At 41.2% G+C, this 23,152-nt stretch overlaps 1 protein-coding gene across 2 annotated transcripts in view; it reads right to left on the reverse strand.

Moving 5' to 3' along the window:
• The window catches only part of LOC112574965 (deleted in malignant brain tumors 1 protein-like), a 35,188-nt gene extending 12,272 nt beyond the window's left edge, over positions 1-22,916 (reverse strand). For both annotated transcript variants that reach the window (XM_025256416.1, XM_025256417.1), the window contains exons 1-32: positions 22,197-22,916; positions 19,840-19,950; positions 19,221-19,290; positions 18,356-18,528; positions 17,923-18,076; positions 17,369-17,565; positions 16,882-17,041; positions 16,272-16,435; positions 15,769-15,925; positions 14,068-14,234; positions 13,680-13,836; positions 12,862-13,031; positions 11,836-11,998; positions 10,759-10,952; positions 9,920-10,070; positions 8,987-9,159; positions 8,582-8,735; positions 8,120-8,292; positions 7,446-7,605; positions 7,062-7,234; positions 6,279-6,441; positions 5,453-5,625; positions 4,668-4,827; positions 4,339-4,502; positions 3,828-3,983; positions 3,294-3,470; positions 2,481-2,637; positions 2,059-2,234; positions 1,711-1,867; positions 774-943; positions 499-658; positions 13-185 (exon numbers count right to left, since the gene is read on the reverse strand). In XM_025256416.1, the coding sequence (XP_025112201.1) occupies positions 13-185; positions 499-658; positions 774-943; positions 1,711-1,867; positions 2,059-2,234; positions 2,481-2,637; positions 3,294-3,470; positions 3,828-3,983; positions 4,339-4,502; positions 4,668-4,827; positions 5,453-5,625; positions 6,279-6,441; positions 7,062-7,234; positions 7,446-7,605; positions 8,120-8,292; positions 8,582-8,735; positions 8,987-9,159; positions 9,920-10,070; positions 10,759-10,952; positions 11,836-11,998; positions 12,862-13,031; positions 13,680-13,836; positions 14,068-14,234; positions 15,769-15,925; positions 16,272-16,435; positions 16,882-17,041; positions 17,369-17,565; positions 17,923-18,076; positions 18,356-18,528; positions 19,221-19,290; positions 19,840-19,950; positions 22,197-22,245 (5,056 nt within the window). In that variant the 5' untranslated portion in view covers positions 22,246-22,916. The remainder of the gene's footprint in view (positions 1-12; positions 186-498; positions 659-773; positions 944-1,710; positions 1,868-2,058; positions 2,235-2,480; positions 2,638-3,293; positions 3,471-3,827; positions 3,984-4,338; positions 4,503-4,667; positions 4,828-5,452; positions 5,626-6,278; positions 6,442-7,061; positions 7,235-7,445; positions 7,606-8,119; positions 8,293-8,581; positions 8,736-8,986; positions 9,160-9,919; positions 10,071-10,758; positions 10,953-11,835; positions 11,999-12,861; positions 13,032-13,679; positions 13,837-14,067; positions 14,235-15,768; positions 15,926-16,271; positions 16,436-16,881; positions 17,042-17,368; positions 17,566-17,922; positions 18,077-18,355; positions 18,529-19,220; positions 19,291-19,839; positions 19,951-22,196) is intronic.
• Between the last annotated feature and the right edge of the window lie 236 nt (positions 22,917-23,152).

The following is a 23,152-nucleotide window of genomic DNA, read 5'->3' on the forward strand; positions in this document are numbered from 1 at the left end:
GACAACTCTTACTAGTAGAGCAAATAACTCCGGCGTCTTCGCTGTGGTAGCAGTTGTGTGACCCTATAGGTTTGGCCCGGCACTGCAAGATGCTGGCCTCGTTGCCCACGCATTGTGTGTCGTCCAGCCATATTGGTCCAGATCCTCGACCATAGCGGGCGTTGCTGACAGCCACTGCTCCGGCTCTGTGAACAGAGTTTACACATTACACCTGTCCACTTCGAGGGTGAATCCTTCCCCTAACTTTCTCATATTTGTCCGTTGATCTGAATGAAGTTTTGTTGCTAATGTTCATCAGTTCATCTGTTATAATATTTGCTAACTGATGCTGATGCTGAAAAAGGCCAGCATTCTCTGGTGTGAGCGACAGGAAGACGAGCTTCACGAGCCACTGAGTGAGCGGTAAGACAATCCCTGCTTCTGTAATCAAAGTTTTCCATTTTTCTGTCAAATCGAGGGCAGAGAGAATGCACGTATACAGAAGAATGCAGCAAATACCTGGGGAAGCCCAGCATAGCGCAGATGACTCGAGCCTCATTGGCGTCCCAGAGGTCGTCACACACCGTACCCCACGTGTTGTTGTACAAGATTTCCACCCGACCTTGGCTAGGGGTGGAGCCTATCCCTGCCAGCCGAACAGTGACGCTGCTGGGTACACCTGAGGAAACACATCATATACCTAAAGATGCAAGGACCGGAAGTGCCTTTCTTACTTGTCTGGCTTCACTGGGTTTAACGATCCGGACATTAAAGGGAGAGTCAACAACACAGACCTCCACAAGACACGGAGACGTCTTCTCTGTGGTCGCAGTTGCCCTGGTTCCACGGTCTGTACGCACACCTGTCGATGAACTGCTCTGTGCCTGCGCAGCTGACGTCATCAAGCCAGATGGGTCCGGTACCCGGCCCGTAGCGAGCTCTCGGGTATGCCACGGCCCCCTGACTGGACACGTGAACCAGGTGATCTCCTTAGCACTCACTTCAAAACTTACCGTGGATAAACAACACTAAGTAGCTGAGAATGAAACCTTGAAGTATAAGGGGTTTAAATCTCTCTGCGCGTGCTCACGTGTTGTATAGTAAGGGCTATAAAGATAGCGGTAAGTTTAATAATCGTCAGAGTTATATTTTGTTTTCGCTTCCAACTGTTTAATTTAAATTTTTTTTTTTTTTGCTCTTACTTGTTTATCTTTCTTCAAATATTTGTCAATCGAAGAACATTTCTTATAGGAAACCGATAATTGAAAGAGAATAGGTTGTGTTTTTGTGAAACTGTCTGAATAATCTAGATATTTGTGGAATAACTATTTCTAAAGATATGTTACGCTAACTGCAAAATAAATGAAGTAAAAAATCTTTATGGAGGGATGCTATTGTTTATTTTTTTAAACCAAAACTGTTCAAAATTATTTAGATGTATGAATAAAATGTTGTATTAATAAAACCCTGTTACAATCTTTAATCGTAAAATCGTCCTTCGTAATGAAGATTGGTATAAGCAAGCACTTTGAAAATATATCTATCAAGGGTTTCATTAACATATAGTATGTTACTGCAACATTTCAGACAAATTTACTCTCTTTAGTCTTCTGTATTTCAGTATCTTCCCTTTCTTTTTACTGTAGTGAGAGAGAAGAGAGAGACGGTCACATCAGAAAGTGCCTTTATATGTGTGCTTGTTAGAAAGAGAAAAAAAGCAAGGAAGCTAACCTCATGAACCCTAACGATCTGCAAACAACGGCAGCTTCTTCGCTTCCGAAATCATCGTCACAGACGGTACCCCATGAGCCATTGTGGAACACCTCCACGCGCCCTTCACGAGGGGTCAGTCCGCCAGCCAGTCGTATTGGAGACATTGTTACAAATCCTACCGACAGCAAGAAAAGTAAGAGAAGTTTACACAAGATAAATGGAGAAAAATACACTGTAGTGGATGGAAACAGTAAGGTAAATAATGATTCACACAAGGTAAAGAAAAGAAAGCGGACGCACAGATCCACGTCACTTCCTTATGTCACGCGACGCACACACAAGCCAGTGTCAGCAGCAGGCGCTCACCTCCACACACGACCCCAGCGTCCTCTGAATGGTAGCAGTTGGTTCTCCCCAGTTGGCTGCTCGGACACTGCGCGAGGCTTGACTCACTTCCGTTACAATTGACGTCATCTAGCCAGATCTTACTGGGCGGTGATGGCACCCGGAAGTGGCCGCCAGCCATGGCCCGGACATTGGTCCTGGAGACAGGGCGACACATTGTTACTGACATGTCTTAGGACATTGCATGTCATTATTTGAGGAATCGTGCACATTATGTACAGCATTAGGTGAGCAGTCAAACCTCTCAAAATTATTACCGAAGTTACTGCTCTTTATTTTCAAACTGTTTTTCTATCTCTTCATCAGCATCTTTTTCTTAAGCTCTTCTTGAGGTGCTTATTGTCAAAGCTTGACTAGACCCCATAGTAGCTGCGTCCACTCACGTCGACAGCCCTAACATGCGGCAGACGACCGTAGCATCATTGACGTCCCAGTCGTCATCACATACAGTACCCCAGGTGTTGTTATAATACACCACCACCAGACCCTGGTAGCTGCTGTAGTTTCCTATCAAACGGACCTGAAGCGACGGCAAAGCAGCTGAAAAAAAAGGCAAGTCTCTGGAAATGTTTGAAATGCTTAGCTGAATGCTATTTAAGGTCTTAGAACGCCCTCCTATCTCTCTCTCTGTACACACACACAGTCATTAATTTTGTTGTGTATATCATCTTCATGGTCGGTATCATTGTCCATCGACGTCCATTGATCCAGGCATATTACGATATGTTAAATAAATACATAAAATAAATAATCAGCTGATAAATATACTAATAAATATACGTAGATTACAAAATATGTAAAAACAAACGCTAAATGGAAATAATAAAAGAAATTAGTAAAACAAAAATTTTAAAAAGCTGTTAAAGAAATTCCCAGTGAGGTTTTAGTAAAGGACCACAAATCTGCAAGTTATGCACACGATCTCTTGCGCACGAGTGCATACACTCGTACACACATACAAAAACTTACACGCACACGTCGCTAAAATTGCATGCTGTGATACACGATCTCTCTCTAATAGCTCCTTTCCTCTTTCTCTGTCTCTCACTCCCATTTTCTCACTCACTTTCTCTCTCATACCCAAACGTGTGTGCGCTCATTCATTCATCTTTCCATCGTACGCTCTTTGTCCATCCATCTGTCAACCGCCACAACAAACCAGCCAGCCTGCCCATTATGATATAAGAAGAACTCACTGCCGCGGCAGGACACCCCAGCCTCGTGCATATGCGTGCAAGTAGGAAAAAAGGAAGTCCAGGTGATGTTGCACTGGCTAAGGCGAGGTTCCGGCCCTCTGCAGTCCATTCTCCTGACCGCTATTGCCCCTTGACCCTGTCCGAAGTGAGAACTTGAAAAGGCTGTTGCCGTTCCCGCTGTGAACAGAAAAAACCAAGAAGCTGATCTAACCTGAATATCACCGATGAAAAGAACGAGGAGCAAGAGAAAGAAAGAATATATTACCTGAAGAAGTGGCGATGGAGTTATTTTCTGATTTAAAAAGGATAAAAGTGTTTTGCATAAGATGACTTGTTAAATGCTTAGCATGTACATTTTATTCCTCGGCCTCTAGATGAAAGAAAATGAGAGAATATCAATGACATGTCGTTAACTGAAACATTATTTATTTTAATTGTAAAATATCACATCGTGTGGTAAAGACCATGTTTCTATTACATTGATTTCGTTGTTTAAAACGTGAAAGAAAATAGAGTAGCTTTAATTTCACCACGTTCCAAAGCCGAGCTGACGACAGATGACAGCGGCTTCGGCGTTGTCAAAGTTGGTGTCGCACACTGTCCCCCACTGACCGTTGTGCAGCACCTCCACCCTCCCGGAGTCAGGGCCCGCTCCGTTGGCCAGACGCACCTGAACATCCTGAACGGAAGCTAGGGACAGAGGGCGCTACGACTGTGAGGCAATTTGTAGAGACCATTGGAGTATTTCACATCCTACTTGAGTCATGACCTCTTATTTTTCTGCCTCTCCTTTTTATTATCATGCCTCTCTTCTTGTTTCCATTTTAGTTTCTTTCTGACTTTCCTGCTTTCTCTACTTTAAAAAAAAATTTTATCGCTTCATAACTACGATCCCAGGTGCTGAATACTACTTACGGCTGTGTAATCCATGTGTCGATTTTTGCACACGACTGTGTACACTAGGTGCTCAATACTACTTACGATTTGTACACTAGGTGCTCAATACTACTTACGATTTGTACACCAGGTGATGAATTCTACTTACGGTTTGTACACCGGACGCCGACGTCCTCGCTGTGGTCGCAGTTGTGCTCACCCCACCCGGGGAACGGGCATTGAGTTAGCGTTGATTCCGAGCCCGTGCATCCAACATCGTCCATCCAGATGGGCCCCCTGCCTTGCCCAGCATGTTGCAGCACCGTCCCGCCACTTCACGAACAGACACACACACACACACATCGCCACACTGTTTTATTTCTACGATGTATGTACTTCTGCACTTTACATGTCTTGCTGTCGTGATCACACTGAGTGAATGGAATTCTTAACCAGAAGAAGAGGAGAAAAGGTAATCAACAAGAGAATGGCACTCACGTGTATCCAAGCGTGCGACACACCACCTGAGCGTCTACAGCATCAAAGTGGTCGTCACACACGGTGCCCCAGATGTTGTTGTACAGAACTTCCACCCGTCCTTCGTACATTGACGCTCCGCTGCTCAGTCTCACGGCCACAGGCATAGGACTTGTGTTACCTGGGAAACCGTTCACAGGGAGTCAAGAAAGTCCAAATATCACAGATACTTCTATATTTGAGCTGTTTTGTATTCGCTCACTTCTCGTCTCTCTCTCTTTCTCTCTCTCACATACACATGGATGGCGAATGAAGATACCATAGTGACACTTTAGTGTTGCGATTAAAGGTAGATTAAAGTAGCACAGCTGAATTTCGACAATTCGTCGATACTATAAATTTTAATAGACCATTCAGCTGCAGAATGATAATCCCATGATACCCCGGATGATGACATTACAATGATACTGTTGAATATTGACATTACATAATCACAGTCCTGTGACAGCACACTACCATAACTGTACAGCCTCGCCTCTACATGATGGCATTACTCCGACCCCCGGTTCACAATGGGTGTCTGACAGTTTATGGATAAGACAAGTCTTTGTGTAAAGGTCCTTACGCTGCTGGCTCCCGGTCCCGGTCTTTTGTGAATTTTTTTTATGTATGCTTATATTTAATGTCATGCTTATAATGTCTGATGTATTATTTAATAGTAAGATTGGCAGACAATTTCCTGAAAAGGATTAATAAAGATGTTTTGTAGTTGCATTTGTATTCGGCAGCTGGACGGACATACTCACGGTCCAAGCAAAGAAGTCCGGCATCCTCCGAGTGGTCGCAATCAGTAAACGTGTATGGGTAGTGATAGCAGAGGTCAAGGTTCGTCTCGTTGCCGACGCAGTTTACATTACTCAGCCAGATATTCCCGGTCCCCTGGCCATAGAAGGCGTTTGCCATGGGAACAGGCAAGGCACTGAAAGTAGAGCAAGCGAAAGAATTAAACTTTGCTGTGTGATTACCTGTCAAAACTGAACTGTATTTGACCTCAACCCTCCTCCTCCTCCTCCTCTCTCTTCTCCCAATTAAGTCTCCTCTTTTTATTTCTTGCTCTCCCCTCACCTTCGTTAAAGTGACATAAACCAAAACTTGTTCACGATTAACCTGAAAGAACACACCACAAAAACAATTGCAGACACGGCAAAAAATTTCTCACGATAAACTTCATTTTGCACTCGGTAGAAAACAATTAGCCTGATGGTTCACCTTTCAACGCTCGATAAACCAAAATTGTCTTCTTTTCCTCCATGACGGTTATGTGTATATGTGAATCTAACCACCACTCATCAGTCGTTCTTCTCGCGGTGCCTTTGGCATCTTTCTTTCGTACTCTAATTTTTTCCGGAGAAGTCCAGTTGCTTCAGAAAAAGTCTGTTATTCCCATGATTGTGTATCTGCGCACTAATATCGTTATAGCAAACCGCGTGAAGTAATAATATACGGTGATAACTCTCACGTGTGGCGTCATCAGACAATATCACACACTTCTGAAGTGAACCAGATGGAGGCTAAAAGGTTTCTGGCGAGGTTGGGAGACTGTAAGTGCGATAGATTATTCTAAAAACGCACTTTGTAAAGCCCAGCTGATTGCAGACAACTCTTGCTTCCGGTATGCCCCAGCCATCGTCACAGACTGTGCCCCAGGTGCCGTTGTGTTGGACTTCCACCCGGCCTTGACGGTTGTCTCCAACGGGACCGCCCACCAGGCGAATCGGGGTCGATGAGGCGGTTTCTGGAAACCATGACAACAGCTACGTAAACAAACTGCATATGTAAAAAGCACAGTCAGTCCGTCCAACGTTTTTGTACCGTCATTGTTCCTCTCTTTCTATCTTTCTCTTTCTCTCTGTCATACACACAACTACAAACACACAAACATACACCATCGGAGCAAAAGTAGATGAACGATTTTCAACCAGCAATAAAACTAATGTATTTATCACAGAAAATATACTCTACAAAATAAATCTATATTAATCAGTAAGTCCTCCCTCTTTATCTCTATTTCTCACATACATGCTTGCGCGCTGAGACACATCCCTTCGACCAAAATCAGGACAAATTGTTTCCCAACAGTAATAATAAACCTATATTCCTATCACTAAGTCTTCTAACCGATATTGCTTTCAGATGAAACTTTATTAATAATGTGGCCTTCCATATAGGATTTCATAACATCGTTTCATAACTACATTATCGGTTACAGAAAAGGACATGAATCTCATCTTGGCTAAGAATTAAAAAGTAGAAATGATTCTTCTTTTTTGACATATTGTTTTCTTGAACAGATAATATATTTGAAGGAAAGTAGCTCATAGGGAAGTGCGGATGTAAAAGGCGGACGAGCCTTACGCTGTCCACAGTCGATGGAGATGTCCTCGTAATGGTCACAGTTGCTAGTGCCGATGGCCCTGTGTCTGCAGTCTATAAGAGATGTTTCGTTGCCTAGGCAAATGACATCGTCCAGCCAAATGGTGCCAGCTCCTGGTGGGTAGGTACCCATGGGTAGCGCCCTAGGTGTACCCCTGCGAAAGCGAGGAGACGAAAGATTTCTGAGAAAAGAAAAGCAGGTGGTGCCGTGTCCTCAACACGTTGAACCCCTTACAGTACACCTCCATGGCTCAAGACTGCCTAGAGAAAATACATTTATATTTTCAAAAAAATTCAGTTTATATTTTGGCATGACTTGAAAGACAAATACACAGACAGGTAATTACTTAAGTTCACGGCACCTACCCACGGATATTCAACATGGCGCATGCGACGATGACATCCTGGGTGTAAAACCCGTCGTCGCAGACGGTACCCCACTGGTTGTTGTAGAAGATTTCCAACCTTCCGCGGGTAGAAGTGCCCCCAGCCAGGCGGACAGTCACTGGGCTGCTGGTTGGGGAAGCTAAGACAGATGGAACCATGATGTACAAAATTCCTCATCTTTCTGAGAAAGAAGCTTTATTTTATTTATTTATTTTTTGTTGCTGGCGTTTTACTCCTCCTACTATTCTTACTAGTATTGTAATAATATTGGTATGGTCATTATTAATATTATTATTCAGATTGAACATGAAATAAAAATAATAATTTTTTTGTTTAGCGTTCTGGCAGAACACTAGAGGCATGCTCTGAGCTGTGATCAATAATAACAACTGTAAAACATAACAAAAAAATGATGTGCAAAAATAAAACAAGTCTTAAGGCCTAAACTTCCAGATGTTTCAAATAAGTGTGTTTTTAAAGGGAACACATTAAGTATTGTCATTGTTGTTGCTGTTTTTTTATTCGGTCTCTTTGATGGTGGTGGCGTGGATGGGATATAGACAAGTGGACAAAAAGGGAGAGAAACACATTCTCTCATGAGTCACCTGCCCTTCGTTTCCTTACTTTATGTGAGAAGCTAGGACTGGACTTACTGTCAGAACAGATGATACCAACGTCCTCCGAGTGGTCACAGTTATGTTGGCCGATGGGATTGTGGGAGCAGGCCAGGACAGTTGACTCATTGCCACTGCAGCGAACATTGTCCAGCAGGATACGACCCTGCCCTGCCCCAAATGCATTCACGGCCGCAACCCTTGCTGCGCCTCTAAATGCAAAACAGATATAAAGCAGTTTCAAAACGATCTTTAGTTAGAAATATACACATAAGTGCGTGTGTGTGAAAATGTAATGTACAATTTAGTGTACAGCTATGTTTATTATGAAAGTACAGTTGAAAGCGATGTGTCTTTACTTTCACATAAGTTGTAAACAATCATCAGAAGGATCTTTATCACTTTGTGTATCTTTTAAAATATTTTAATTATAAATATTTCAAAAACACAACTATTTTACAGACACTTGATATTCAAGTGAAAAGCGCGATCGAAACTTACGAAGGGTAGTGGAGCTGCCTGCAGATGACCTTTGCGGCGTTGTTGTTGAAGTAGTCGTCGCACACTGTACCCCACTCACGTCCGATCTGGATCTCTACCCGACCCATTTGGTAACTCGTACGATGTATACCCGCCAGGCGCACCGCGACCACCTCTGATCATCATTATAAACATCAAAATTTACCTCATCTTTGTAATCAATCTTCTCATCTCCAGACTTAGAAGAAAAAGAAAATGGATGAATAAATGGAAAACAGAGCGATGGACGGAAAGGGAATATGACTAACAGATAAAGTAGCAGACAGAGAAGAAGAAAGGTAGAATAAGAAAGGTACAATAAGAATAAGAATAAGAATAAGAACTCTTCAAACATAGAAAAATAAAGAAGCAAAAATAAATTCTTACGACTGTTGCAGACAACGCCCACGTCCTCCCTGTGGTCGCAGTCGCTGTTAAACAAACCCTTGTTACCGCACTGGCCCAGGCTGGTCTCTGTACCCACGCACCTGAGGTCGTCAAGGATGATGTTGCCAGTGCCGCTGCCGTACATAGCACGGTTTACAGCAATGGCCCCGGTGCTGGCAGCAAACAAACAAAAAAATAATAAATAAAAAAAGAAGAAAAGTAGATGCACGTACGCGTACATGTTGTGAAAACTCCGTGACAGACACGCGAACACACACACACAAGAACTTATTCTCGGCGAGCTGTGAATTGATTTATGAAAGATGAAATGTTATTGCTAAAAATAAGGCACGAAGGTTATTAAGTAAAATATTATTTTGATACCAATAGCAATCAGTAAATTTGTATATATTTTTATACTGGTTAAATCTCATTGAATCCGATACCAACACAGCCCTACAGGGAAACTACACAACAGAACTGTTTGTTCGGATTTCCTGGACTTTAAATACACAAAGGAGATAAATAGTTGACGGCGAAATAATCCAATTAAAAATATTTCTTGCCTGTTGATATTAGACTTTTTTTTCGTTTTCTGTTTTTTATTTATTTATTTTGCTTCTTCCAATGACATGTCTGGGAATAGTGGGGATCTAACAGCAACAACTATAACATGACTTGTGTAGTATTATATTACACATTTTGCAAGTATTACAATACCTAATTCAAATAATTTACTGTTGTAGACAACGGAAAAGCGAATGGTAAAAAATACAAAACAATTATACCGAAAATTCAGTGTGATAAAAAAAAATAACAACAATTTTATCCAACTAAAAATGAGGAAAATTAGTCACAGAAAAAAATACTAATGTTATTTACAAATAAAAGCCCTGAAAGCACAACTTTGGAGCCCAAGCATTTATTACACACCTGTAAAAGCCAACCATTCTGCAGGCTACCTGCGCCTCTTCGTTGCCAAATTCATCGTCGCACACCGTGTTCCAGGTGCCGTTGTATTGAATCTCCAGACGCCCGTTGGATGTGGAAGATCCGTTCACAAGACGCGCACGCAGCTGCAGACCTGAGCCAGGAAACTCATACTGACATTTTCGTACAAAGCAAAGATTAAACGTAAAGTCATGGTTCAATTATATTCCCACAGCATTTAGTGGACACTAACAATAGATGATGAGAACATTTCACGCATTTCTCACTTCATATAAGCACGGCTTGCCTCCCTTACCTAGCTTGTATTATGTAAATATCTATGAAGCTTGATTTGCCTGTAAAAATTTACTTTTAAAAGACAAGTGGTGTGAATGTTTTGTTTGTTTTTTGTTTTTGTTTTTTTTTAAATAACTTAATAAACTTCGTTACAAGATAGAATTTCCAAAAACCTGAGTGATTTACCTCCCTTCCTTTCTCGAAATGCACGCCTACGAAACATCAAGCACACATTTATACCTAATTAACATATAGTTCAAGGTTTCCTATAGGCTGAGAACCTTCACAACATAAGTATGTCCGTTCACTATCCTTTCTGCTATGTTGTTGACCTTGACCTGTGCGTGGGTGGTGGTGGTAAGTTATGACAGATCCTGGGAATATTGCTTTATCTTATTTTACCCACTGCTTTATGACTACTATCTTAGGCTAAATGAAATCCGCATGGCACGGACACCACTTTATAACCACGTCGCTTGTCCTTGGTTTGCCAGAGACGACGACTTCATCTCGCTTCATGAATACGGACCCTGCTCTCTACTCACCAGCAGTTGGTGAGCTTCCTCCACACAAGACGCCCACGTCCTCTCGATGCTCGCAGTTGTTGTCGCCGATGGCGCTGTGGGCGCAGAAGAAGATGCTGGTCTCGTTGCCGGTGCAGTGCACGTCGTCCAGCAGGATGGACATGTTGCTGCTGCCACTGCCGTAAATGCTGGTGGGGCGCACAACGGCGTTTTGGCTGTAGACGACAAGCAGGACAACAATTAGTACGGTGCCAGGCACGTCACTTTGAACAGATACGAATGTCACTCTGACCAAGTGAGTGTCACTCTGATCGGGCAAGAATCTTTCTGAGTTCATCAGAAGCTCTTCACCTCGCTGTTCTTGCCCTTATTCTTTGTTTTGTTGTGTTCTGCAACGACTGCATGTCTTTCGGGCGTTGAGTATTCCAAGTATCATGAGGATGAAGACAGGATCAAGATGGAAGAAAAAAAATACGTATGCGTGCGTGTGTGTGTATTTTTGTATGTATGTGCACACGCGTGTATGTTAGCGTGCTTGTGTGTTGCATTGGGTGGTGGTGGTGGTGGGGGGTTGTTTCAAGAAGAGGGAGCGAGACAAGTTGGATGGGAGGAATAATCAAATTAGAGAAATGACACTGTATATAATAATAGAGGTAATGAGCAAGAGAGAACTAAGACAAAGGAGATAATTAAAATATGTAAAGAGATTTTTTTTATGATTTTGGTTCTTCGATGTATGACAGTACACCATTGGTATCAAGGGGAAAAAGAATGACCTGACTTCTTTATTCAGTATAAGTTCACGACCGTAACTTCAGGGAGGTAATCAGTGATAATCAAAGTAAAAACAAAACAGCTAATAATGAAGTTTAAGGAAAAGTAACTACTAAAGAATAAATGTTAAAATAAATTCATATATATATATAATTACAAAATGAATGCATTTACAACCACATAAAAAGCTTGTATTTTATTATATAACATTTCGGTGCTCCATGCGCATAGCTTGTTTAGAAAGAGAGAGACAGGACTGAAAAGAATGAGGCGTGCAAGGAAAAACAAAAGAGTTAACGGAGGACAGGAGAAAGAGATACTAACGGGCTAAAACCCAGCATCCTGCAGACCACCGCAGCGTCCGCATTGTTGAAGCTGTCGTCACACACGGTGCCCCACGGCTGCTGGTTGTAGCTGACCTCTAGTCGCCCCTCGTTTGGTGAGGGCCCCACCAGCCTCACTCTCATGGGGTTGCCGAGATTAGTAGCTGACAACAGAAAAATGAATCAGTTCGGTTTGCTTGCTTTTTTGTTGCTGCTTTTTATTTGGAATAGTCCGTTAATGCGCGTGCACCTTTGCATGAGTGTGTGCGACTACTTGCTTTGACTCCTTTCATCTGATCCTCGACCAAACCTACATTATTTTTTAGCCTAATACGAAAGGCGAGCTTGATCTGCATTGAATAAATTGAAGTGATGATCACCCTCTTGCAGTTTTCATGTGATAACATTTCTTACTATTCTCAAGATTACTCAATATTTTCCCAGTATTCTCCTAGTATCCCTAACCTTATTCTCTGGTGTCGTTACCGTTACATTTCCAGTGATCGCCCTTTACCGAGTCCTCGCATTGTCCTTCCTTCTACATGTGTGTAACTATTTTGTGATTTTGTTCTACATCTTTTTACTATTTTGTGATCTTGTTCATCCCTCTAAGCCCGCCTTTGGCTGAGATATTGCGCTGCATAAATTCCCATTTAATGTTATTATTTAAACGATTACATTCCATTTAACTTCACTTCCAAGATCTCCGTCTTAAAAGAAGGTCGGATGTCATAGCAGCCATTCATTAATGTCGTTTTCAAAGACTTTCAAATCTATACTTTTTCATTCAGTCAATTTTTTTTTTGTTCCCTTGAAAATGAAATAATATATCACGACACGTTTTGAAGACAGATTTGTGTACAAGATGGTCGCTACTCGGTCTGTTCTCATTGGCCATAAGTGTGTGCGCTGCTTACTAACTGCCCTCAGAGACAGATAAAGTAGCATTACATCGTATTATATTATATGTTCCGTGGCATTGTCAGTAGTTTTGAGTCCTGCGATGTTTCGCTTGAGTTAAACTTACGCGGGCAGAGAACTCCAACGTCTTCTGAATGACGACAGTCATTTGTCCCAAAGCTGGAATGGCGACAGCTGACGAGGCTGGACTCTGTGCCGGAGCAAAGAACATCGTCAAGCCAGATGCGGCCCGTTCCCTGCCCGAAAGAAGCGATGCCCACCGAGATTGGGCTAGCGCTGGAAATAAGAACCATTAAAGTTGACAAGAAATTTGAAATTTTCCCGTTATAGCAACTCCGCTACGGTTGACAGTTTTTCAAATGTTCTGAAAATGACAGTGTACGTGACGAACACTATGTATATTAGCAAAAGGTTTCAATATCTGAAAATATTTATTTGAAATCATACATTCAATGTGTGAAAAAAACGAAAAGAAAAAAAAACGACCACAAAAGTTATTCATTTAAAGACATTCAAAGTATAACAAAACGAAAAGGAAGAGAACCTTTCTAGGCATGGTCATGTTTTATAGGTGTGTATCTAAAAGGCGGAAAGTTTTAGCCCATAAGAAAAAGTTAAGAAGACTGAACAAGAACTTAACGACATCTCCAGATTTGCTTACATTTAATTTTTATACCACACTGTATAATTGCTACTGCATCAATGGCAAATAACCATGGGTCATAAGACAACCACGGCCAAAACTGGAGATCTGTTTTTCAAATCAGAGCAAACAGGGGAGGCAGTGTGGAGTAGTAACACTAACATTTGCCAGCAAGTATCGCGCAACATTTAAATAATCTTCCTGAAATCACAGCCCAATAAAGATGGTGGGCATGAAACATCCGGAACTCGCGGACCCAAACTGTGAATATCTGTACTTACGTGCTCAGACCCAGCTGTCTGCAAATGACTCGTGCGGCGTTGGTGTCGAAGTGGTCGTCGCAGACGGTGCCCCAGGTGTTGTTATAAAGCACCTCCAATCTACCCTGCCATTGGTTACCGCCAACCAGGCGAACCTGCAGGTTGCTGGCGGGGGTCCCTGCATCAATCAATCAATCAATCAATCAATCAATCAATCAATCAATCAATCAATAATCGTCATCGTCGTCGTCGTCATCATGCACACAGGCTCAAAGCATCGTGCGCGCACACAAGTACACATAGACACGAACACACTTAGGCAAGCATACAAACACACTCACGCGCGCGAACACACACACACACACACGCACAATCGGTGGATGAAAGGCCTAGGGTGCCTTGAACTCACCAGCTCTGCAGTCTACCCAAAGGTCTCTACTGTGGTCGCAGTAGCTTAGTTTGTTGTAGCGACAGCCAGCTAGCGAGTCCTCCGTGCCAACGCACCTGACAAAATCCAGCACAATAGGGAGAGTGGCTGAGTTACCTGCCGGACTGGCCAGGATGACCGGATTGGTTCTGTTACCATAGAGAAAAATTTGATCGTTATTGAATTGTATACACACAAAGTGATAGACTAGTTTCTGTAGGCAAACTTTGCCATACAATATAAACGAGTGTAAATCAAATAAAAACCTTATTACGGAAAGAAATTGTGAATCTTTATCTTGATTTTTTGCATCTCGTTTTACATTTTAATTTGTAATTTGTAATTGGTCTGAGAACGTAAAAAAATGTCGATATGAGATATCAACTTGTGAGACATTTTATAATCAACCAGACATATTGTTATTACTTATTATCAAACATCAGTAAGATACCTACACGTGGTATCAGGGATAAAGGTCACGATAATATTAACAAGTGTACATTGCAGTGTACTTTTTGTGCTACAGATTGATGTCGAGGATATTGTTCATGCTACAATGCGTGCACATATGAGAAGCAGCCAAAGATGGACAGGATTGCAGCAGAATACAATGGTAGGACAGAAACAATGTTCATGGTACATTACAGCGCGAAAGTCAGTCCACATGACATCTTTGACAGTCCACATGTCAACAAAGATCACAACATGAAAGAAGTAACCTTTTGCTTTGTATGAACAATACTTATACTATCATGTTTACTCTCACCAAACGCGACACCAAGAAATTTACAGAACGGGTAACATAAGTGATTAAAAAATTTTCAAACACACTTTTATTTAAGATATACTTAAAAGAGTAAAGTAATTTTTTTACTTACGTCTTGAGATCTTTTTTAGTACAAATAATTTAAAATATAAAATTGTGAGTGATCCAGGATTGCTCCAAGTTCCAAGAATGCCATCACAGTTATATATTAGGCTATTTGTATTAAAGAACATCCTGAGACCTAAGGTTCATTTACTTCACCCTTTTTGGTACATTTCAACTAAAAAATGTAACAAATTTTAAAAATTTTATTAAAAGTTTTTAAAATCTTTTTGAATTTATCATCGATTTTCTCGTTTTACTTTGTATATTTATTACCCTCTCTAATTAAATGTGAACTAAATACCGATTACGACTATTAAATATTCAAATGATGACACTGAATCTGTCATTATTCTAATTCTCAATATAGCCTTCTTCGTAAGAACATTATCAGAAGAAAACAGAATTCTGTCACGCAGTCCAAGGGAGTGAATTATTGCATGCGCTAGCGAAATCAAGTCTGCAGAGTTACATTTCTTGACATTTTACTTTTCTAAAGAACAAACTTTTACAATTATTGTAGTACTTGTGGACTGCTGCTATTTTTTAAATATTGCATTGTCACTATACTGTATTGTAACAAGTGAGAACTTCCACCCTGTAGGACGATGGAAAGTGGATTAAAATCGATTACAAAATTCCCACTAAACAAACAAACACACAGAGTTAAATAAAAATGTAATGGGGCAATGATTATACTATAAGCAGTGCGAACATTACAGGCCAGATGGACAGCCTCAGAAAGACACGGTGACGTGGTATGAACAATGTTCATCACGTGAGCATGTGGTACGAGCAATGTTCATCAGACTCACCCGGTGAAGCCGAGGCGCCTGCACACAACTATGGCTACGGCGTTGGTGGCGATGTTGTTACACACGGTGCCTTGTCGTCCGTTGACGGTGGCGATAAGTCTTCCCTTTGAGCCACCGCCCTCGATTGTCGTCTCTATAGTGTCCGCATTTCCGGGTGCTGTGTTCAAAAGCACATGGAATAATTTATTAATATTTATTAATTTATCTGTTAGTTTGCGTATTTTTTCCCTTCTTTATATCTAGTTTTTAAATCTTACTTTTTTCCTAATTGATGTCCAAATTTCTACATTTCTGCTTTTACATTTCCATTTTATCAAGCTGCTATAGAAGTGACAAAGATTATGATAAATCTGATTTATGTAAAGTACATCTTAGCTTACAGTGCTCATTTCTTATCAGGGGTGTGTTTGATTTCTCAGGGAACAAACTCATGTGTGAGCACCCGTATGAAGCAAACTTAATGGAGAAAGTCAACATAAGAGGAAAAGCACTGGGAATCTTACGCGTGCAGGTGACACCAACGTCCTCGTAATGGCTGCAGTCGTTAACACCTAAGTTCTTCCGGGTGCAGTTCAGCAGGCTGCTCTCCGTCCCCAGACATCTGACGTCATCGAACCAGATCGGTCCTGCCCCACCCCCATTGGAGTGTGTCGGATTTACCGTCCCCCTGTCGAAAAGAAAAGCTCAGCGTGGCTTATGTTCCTCTGTTCGCAACGAACCATTCACTAACATTGGTCATCTACCTGTCGTCGTTTATCGACTTTTTTTTTTTACCTCGCGCACTTCATTTCCATCCTTTAAATGTCAGTTTGTCTCATTGTTGTCTGGGGTTATTTTAAGTTTTAAGGGATGTGTTTGTTTTTGAGTTTCATTTTTATTTATTTCTTTAATTTTAAAGAACTGGCTTTGGGCATTTGGTTTGTTGGTTTGCTGGTTTAATTGCCTGTTTTTAGTTCGTTCGTTCGTCTTGCTCGTCTGTTTCAAATTGGATTTTCGCTGTAAATCGGTAAACTGACTTCTTTCTTTTCGTCTTTCTGCATCCTCTCCCCTGCTAAGCTGCAAAAAACAGATTTCTTTTTTTTTTGTGCAAACATAAAAGAGATTGATACGTACCCTTGGTAACCAAGCATTCGGCAAACAACTTGGGCGGCCCGAGAGTCGAAGCTATCATCGCATACAGTGCCCCAGATACCGTACATCTGAACTTCCACACGGCCGGTGTATCTGTTCACCCCTGTCAGGCGGATCTGAAGGGTGTTGTTGAGTCCGCTGGCTGGCATGAGAGAAGAAAGAACAAAAAAAAGCTGTTGGGTGTAACTTAGTTTTCTAATGATTGGGCAAACCTCGGGGAAACCTGCTACTTTCTCAAATCTCGCTGAATACTGTCTTCCATCCGTCTCGAGATTGTGGGCGAGAACCATCGCCATACAGAGGTTAGAGTCAACATTACAGAGATCAGGTTGTTTATGGTTATATTTACGTTGTGAAGACCTTAGCCAATGGGAGAGCGTCTACGTCCGCATGCAGCTTATTTTTTAAATTGGTCCGCTTACCATACTTTAATGAACCATTCTCTAACTATACTTTCTTCAGTTCATACCCTGAGCGTTTTGCGGCAGGCACATGACGCCAGCATCTTCCGAGTGCCTGCAGTTGCTCGTGCCCCACGTGCGGTGGTTGCAGTCGCTTATCGAGGCCTCGGAGCCAGAGCAGCGCACGTCGTCCAGCAAGATTGGAATGCTGGGATTGCCCGTGCCATTAGAGAAGGAAGCTGACGTCATGGGAATGGCGAGGGTCCTGAAAGCAGTTTCATAATTTTAAAAATATTTTTATACATCTAGTCTGAAGATGAAGATGCTTGTTGATTGTGGGAAAGCTTCTTCATCAAGAAGTTTAAGAAACATGAAGAATAAAGATGTGTAAAATTACGTTATGAAAGAGCTTGGGTAACCAAGAAAGAAAGCAAGACAAAATAAAATTAGATAGTTAAAAAAGAATTAAAAAATAAAACTCAGCTCTAAAAAAAAAGAAAAAAATCCTTAAAAAGCATGATAGTACTTTTTCTTTGCAAAGTCTGTAAGAAGAATAAAAGAAGAAATGTAGCTTTGATAGTGGAGGCTAAATATCATCAAGAGTGCAATGCTGTTTACCTACCCGACAAACCCCAACTGCTGACACACAACCTGGGCAGCATGGTCGTCCCAGTTGTCGTCGCAGATGGTCCCCCACTGGCCGTTGTACATTATCTCAACACGGCCCTTGTAGGCCACGGAAGACCCGTTCAGACGAATGGGGTAGTTGTTGCTGCCTATCAGTGCAGACATTTAAAACAAAAGCTTACAACAAAAGCGACAAAAAGAACTTAGGAACTGAAACATCGATGCTTGTCAACATACAATAGGGGACGTCACTGTGGAAAGAAAAAACACTCAGGATACAAAACATTGACAGTGGGACAATGTACAGAAGGAACGAGAGTTGTCTCCGCTTGTCCATTTCATTACCCTTTTGTCGCGGTGAACCACTTACAGGTCGCTAGGTGACCCGTTAAAACTAAACTCTCAACATGACCTGAAAGAGGACTTACTGGGAGAACAGTCTACACCAGCATCTTCGTAGTGATTGCAGTTGTGCGTCCCTAGGGGTCGGTGCTGGCATTGCAGGATGGAGGTCTCGGAACCCGTGCAGTGGATATCATCCAGCCAGATGCGGCCAGTCCCTGCTCCGTAGAAAGCCTGAGTTCTGAAGATTATCTGGTGTCTAGTAGCAACAGACATATGTCACAAAATTATTCCCATTACATTATCCTCGAATCCTTACGAGCACGTCTCCTCCTAATATTTCTACTTCTATCTCCTACTTCTATTTCTACAGAGAGCAGTATCATTATATTATTGAATGGGTGTTGTGTGTATAGACATCATAACAAGTAGTCATATAACACTACATGACAAACTACAATTAAACACAACTTGAAATGATCATTAAAAACTGTTTGCTTCATGTTCACCGTTGTCAAATGTTTTTCTGAGTATTTAGTTAATTCAAAAGTCAAATGTCAAAAAGGTTATGTTCGCAGTCATGCCCTTCGTCTCTTTCTACTTTAGTCTGAAACTAATGGACAGACTCTAGCTATCTCTGTTTGGAACCGATTGACCACCATATTGCAACTTCCCTGATAATCCTGTTTCCATATTTGAAATACACTGCCATTGAATTTTAGTATTATCCTTAAATAGTAAAAGCTGGATGCTTTTTGTGATTGTTATATTAAACTGCTCGAGTTCTTTGATTGAAGACTGAAGAGGAATGTGTCAATCGGTTGACGGTACTGGGAGTGGTAAGATGGTGGTAAGATGGCTGCATGGTGGCGTCAACGACTTTTATGATGCCCTCGCGCCTAACTGTCTCACGTGACAGAAAGAGTTGAAAGTCATCCGCTGAATACCCACGACTGATATCCCAGTTGCCTGCACGCCACTGTGGCCGCATTCAGGTTCCAGCCGTCGTCACATATTGTTCCTGCAAATTGTACACGTGTATGTTTTATCCTTCACACTGCATGGGTTCCCCCTGTTTTACTGTTCATTGTTTACAACTAGTCACCATTATGTGATTCATTGGTGTGTCAACAAATCAATAGTGTTTTGGGGATTCTACCATCTCCACCACAAATGAACATCAGTATTTGGAACACTGGAATGCAGTATCTTTATAAAATTTATTTCAGTATGTTGTATCTTGTATGAGTCTATTGGCCAGTATCTTCCACAAATCCACATAACTGTGTTGTATCTTGATTGATTCTATTAATATTTTGCGAATTTGTACTCCAACATCTTGCACACATGAGCACCTACCCACAAAGAAGTCAGCATATTGCACATAGCCGCATCATTAACTTGCGCTTATTGACACCAGTCATTGGATTGCATATACCAGGACGCGCGGAAATCACATTTCTACCTGTATCTCTCTCTCACACACACACACTCACACACGGCAACACACAAGGAACTCTGTGTTCTGCACACCTGTACACATAACATGAAGACCCCAGCAAATACTCACCCCAGGTATTGTTGTGGTAGATCTCCACCCGTCCTGCCCCGGACACCCTTGACGTACCCGGCACCAGTCGCAGAGCGCCTTCATTCGGCGCTGCCGTCTGGCCATTCGCACCTGCATGACGTAAGCGGAAGTACTTTATGATGCAAGGGAGCAACAAGTGGCTTCGTGTACTATTCAATAGGGAATATGGGGAACTCAAGGACAAGCGTCTTGTTCCCCAAATCACAAAGACCCCTCAGATGCTGTTTTATTCATGGTATCTTGGTTATAAATCAACAGGGGTAAAAAAAAAAAAGGAGTTCCGGCGGGGTTTGGACATCACCCTTAAACTTGGAAACGAGACGCTTTTCCTTGAGTTCCATATTTTGCCCTTGGGCAACGACTTACTCTCGCTTCATAACTACGGCAGCAGCAGGATATTACATGGTGCACCTGAACAAAAGATCAAAGCTGAACACAAAATAATTCTTAACGCTGTTACCCTGGTACAAAAATGTGTATTTTATTTGTCCTTAGGTCACCCTTCAGCGTACACAAGAACACCATAGACCATGATTCTGCTAAGGAATGACTAAATATCTTTTTAGCCTCTTATTTTCCTCAAATGTTTAATCGTTTAAAAGTAAAATGAGAGAGTGACCTAACGGACCGGTAGATGAGTCTACCTGAGCTTTTTTTTCCAGATTAGTAGAATCCATGTTTAGCTTTTTTTAAGGAATGTCTCAATGTGAGTGATTTTTAATATTAAAATATTAAGTTTCAGATATGAAGTTGCGAGTTTTTATCTGCAGCAGGTCATCTCAACCCTACACCTGTAAATATGTTATCTGTAACTAATTGAAAGAATACTAGTTATCTGACCTACTGCCCGAGTATGCATTGTTGACCTTTGTAATATTTAAAATAGATAATTATACAAATAAATTAAATATATTTCTTAATCTGATTTAATTGAAATGTATCTATGTGTTCATAGTTATACTACGGTAAATTACCGTATCACCCTTGATTTTGTAAGCTAAAGCTTTTATCGTGTCTACCTTTGTGATTGCTTTGTCATCTTACTCTCGTAAAAGACTTTGATCTGTCTAGTACAAAATGTTCAGATAACACTGCTACTAATTTCTTGGATTTTTTCCCTGTTCTAGATAGTTGAAAATTGTTATTTATGTCATTAATGTGATTTTAAATATACTGATAACTAATTTTAAATTAAAAAAGGTTATCTACAAAACCGCTCGGTATCCTGGGAAAAGAAGAGTGCATTTGAATATATGGATTCAGGTATTTCTGGTCTTTATTTCTCGCATTTATGGACATTGGTAGCTTTGCCTGAACTGTCAGTTCATGAGGGACTAAACAGGTCTAGTGATATAGCGGGAATTCCAGATAAAAGATGCCACTGCGCATGCGTTTTGCGGTTAGTGGATGCGTGAAACTTGTAACTAAAACAAGAAATACTTAAAAATTTAAAAACGAATTTATAAAAAGTCAAATTTATTCATTCTGATTAGATAAGCGATGATGTATTTTGTTCTTCGAGAAAGCATTAGATGGCAACAATATTTTTTTTTTTCATTTAAAAACAAAAGGCCAGAAGATAACCAAAGGACGCGATGTCGATTGCAAAGTTTATGTCGATTTTTTTTCTTTTTTTTTGGGGGGGGGGTGGAGAGGGAGGAATTAGGAAGCGTCTGCATCTTTCTGATTATGATAAAGTTGAAGAAACAGTATAAACTGAACAGTTCTATGCTACTATGACTGTTCGGTTTCATTGTCCGGCCTAGAAAACTGGAGGTAATTATCCTAAGGGAACATGCCTATCCTACAATATCAGATGATAAGACGATTAAGGTAGGTCTACCTTGAGTTCCTTAATGGGTTTTGAGCCGCGCACACGCACACACCCGCGCGCACACAGGCAACCAGGCAGACGGACAGGACGGCAAATAGACAAGTAGACAGATAGAATAATGCACAGAAAGAGAAAGAGAGAAAGAGAAAATACTGCGAGTTCAATGATAACGATACCAATCGCTTCCATTTCATGTTAACATTAACTTTTCAAAAACAAAACAACTTCTTGATGTGACGATCTTAAAATTCCATGTGACCAATTTTGTTCATTCTCACTGTTACTCAATTAACACTTGAATTCACTGATTCTAGTAACCGATGCAAAAAAAATAAAAAGAAAAAGAAACACTTTAAAAACTTTGTACACATAAAAACCCCGTATACTAACTACAATGTAACCCTGAAAATCGTTTTTGAATTATCATTATTAATCAAAGTATACTGAAATAATAGCATTTAGTGACTTAAGTAAGTCATTGTATTTGAGTTGTATTACTCACCTCCAAGCAAGACTGTTGCAAGGATGAATAAACATATCCTTTCCCTCATCGTATTCAATTTTATTTTTAAAAAAAGTCTTTGTCCGGAATTTTCAGATTTGGTGGCAGAAACGATCTTTCTTGCGAAGACGATGGTACTCTTTCACACAATAATATTTTGGATGGAAACGACGTTGGCACTGCTGCAAAAGTTTGAACACTTTACTTTGAGATGAAACGGGAGCTCGTCTGTCTCGCGGCTTGAAGTCCAGTGATAGTTCAAGTCCATTGACATGGCAGTTACACGAAGATGAAAGAGAAGTTTGAACGCGATGACGAACAGGTGAAAGTTAATAAAGGCCGCCCCGCCCGCGGTCACTTAAAGAGAAGACGGGACGGTTGGTGCCAGCAACGTTACACGTGCACAGCTACGCACAGCAACGTGCCTGGGACCGCAACACACGTCAACTGAGCAGTCAACACCTCGAGTCCAGGTCCCAACCTGACGTCATTGCCCCGCCCCCTCTTTCGTCACTGGGGTCTCGTCTAGCATCTGCTGCACGTGAGAGTGCACGTAATCCCGGATGTACTTCACCTCACGTTCATAATCCGCAGACAAAATAACAACTAAGTATGTTGTTGGACTGGTCTCGTATGGCGGGGGAGTTCTATTCTGTTTTCAATAGTTTACAGAAACCAATAAAAACTTACTCCTCTCTCATCCCGCTCGGGTTTACGGGATGGGTGTGACTGATACGTAACGCACCCTGGACAAAGTATATCTGAGGCGAGATGATAAAAAAAATAAAACAAAGACCTGCGTCTTTATCGCGACCGACAATAACATCTTGTACTGACTTGCTCGTTCAAGTAGTCAGTGTAATTGTTACTCAACTTGTAGTCCCTTGCTACTTTGTGACTACAGAAATCTAGCAAAATATCTCAGCAATTATAGAGAAGAGTATTTTCTTTCAAAG

The sequence above is a fragment of the Pomacea canaliculata genome, linkage group LG11 (genome assembly GCF_003073045.1).
Source record: "Pomacea canaliculata isolate SZHN2017 linkage group LG11, ASM307304v1, whole genome shotgun sequence".
Lineage (NCBI taxonomy): Eukaryota > Metazoa > Mollusca > Gastropoda > Architaenioglossa > Ampullariidae > Pomacea > Pomacea canaliculata.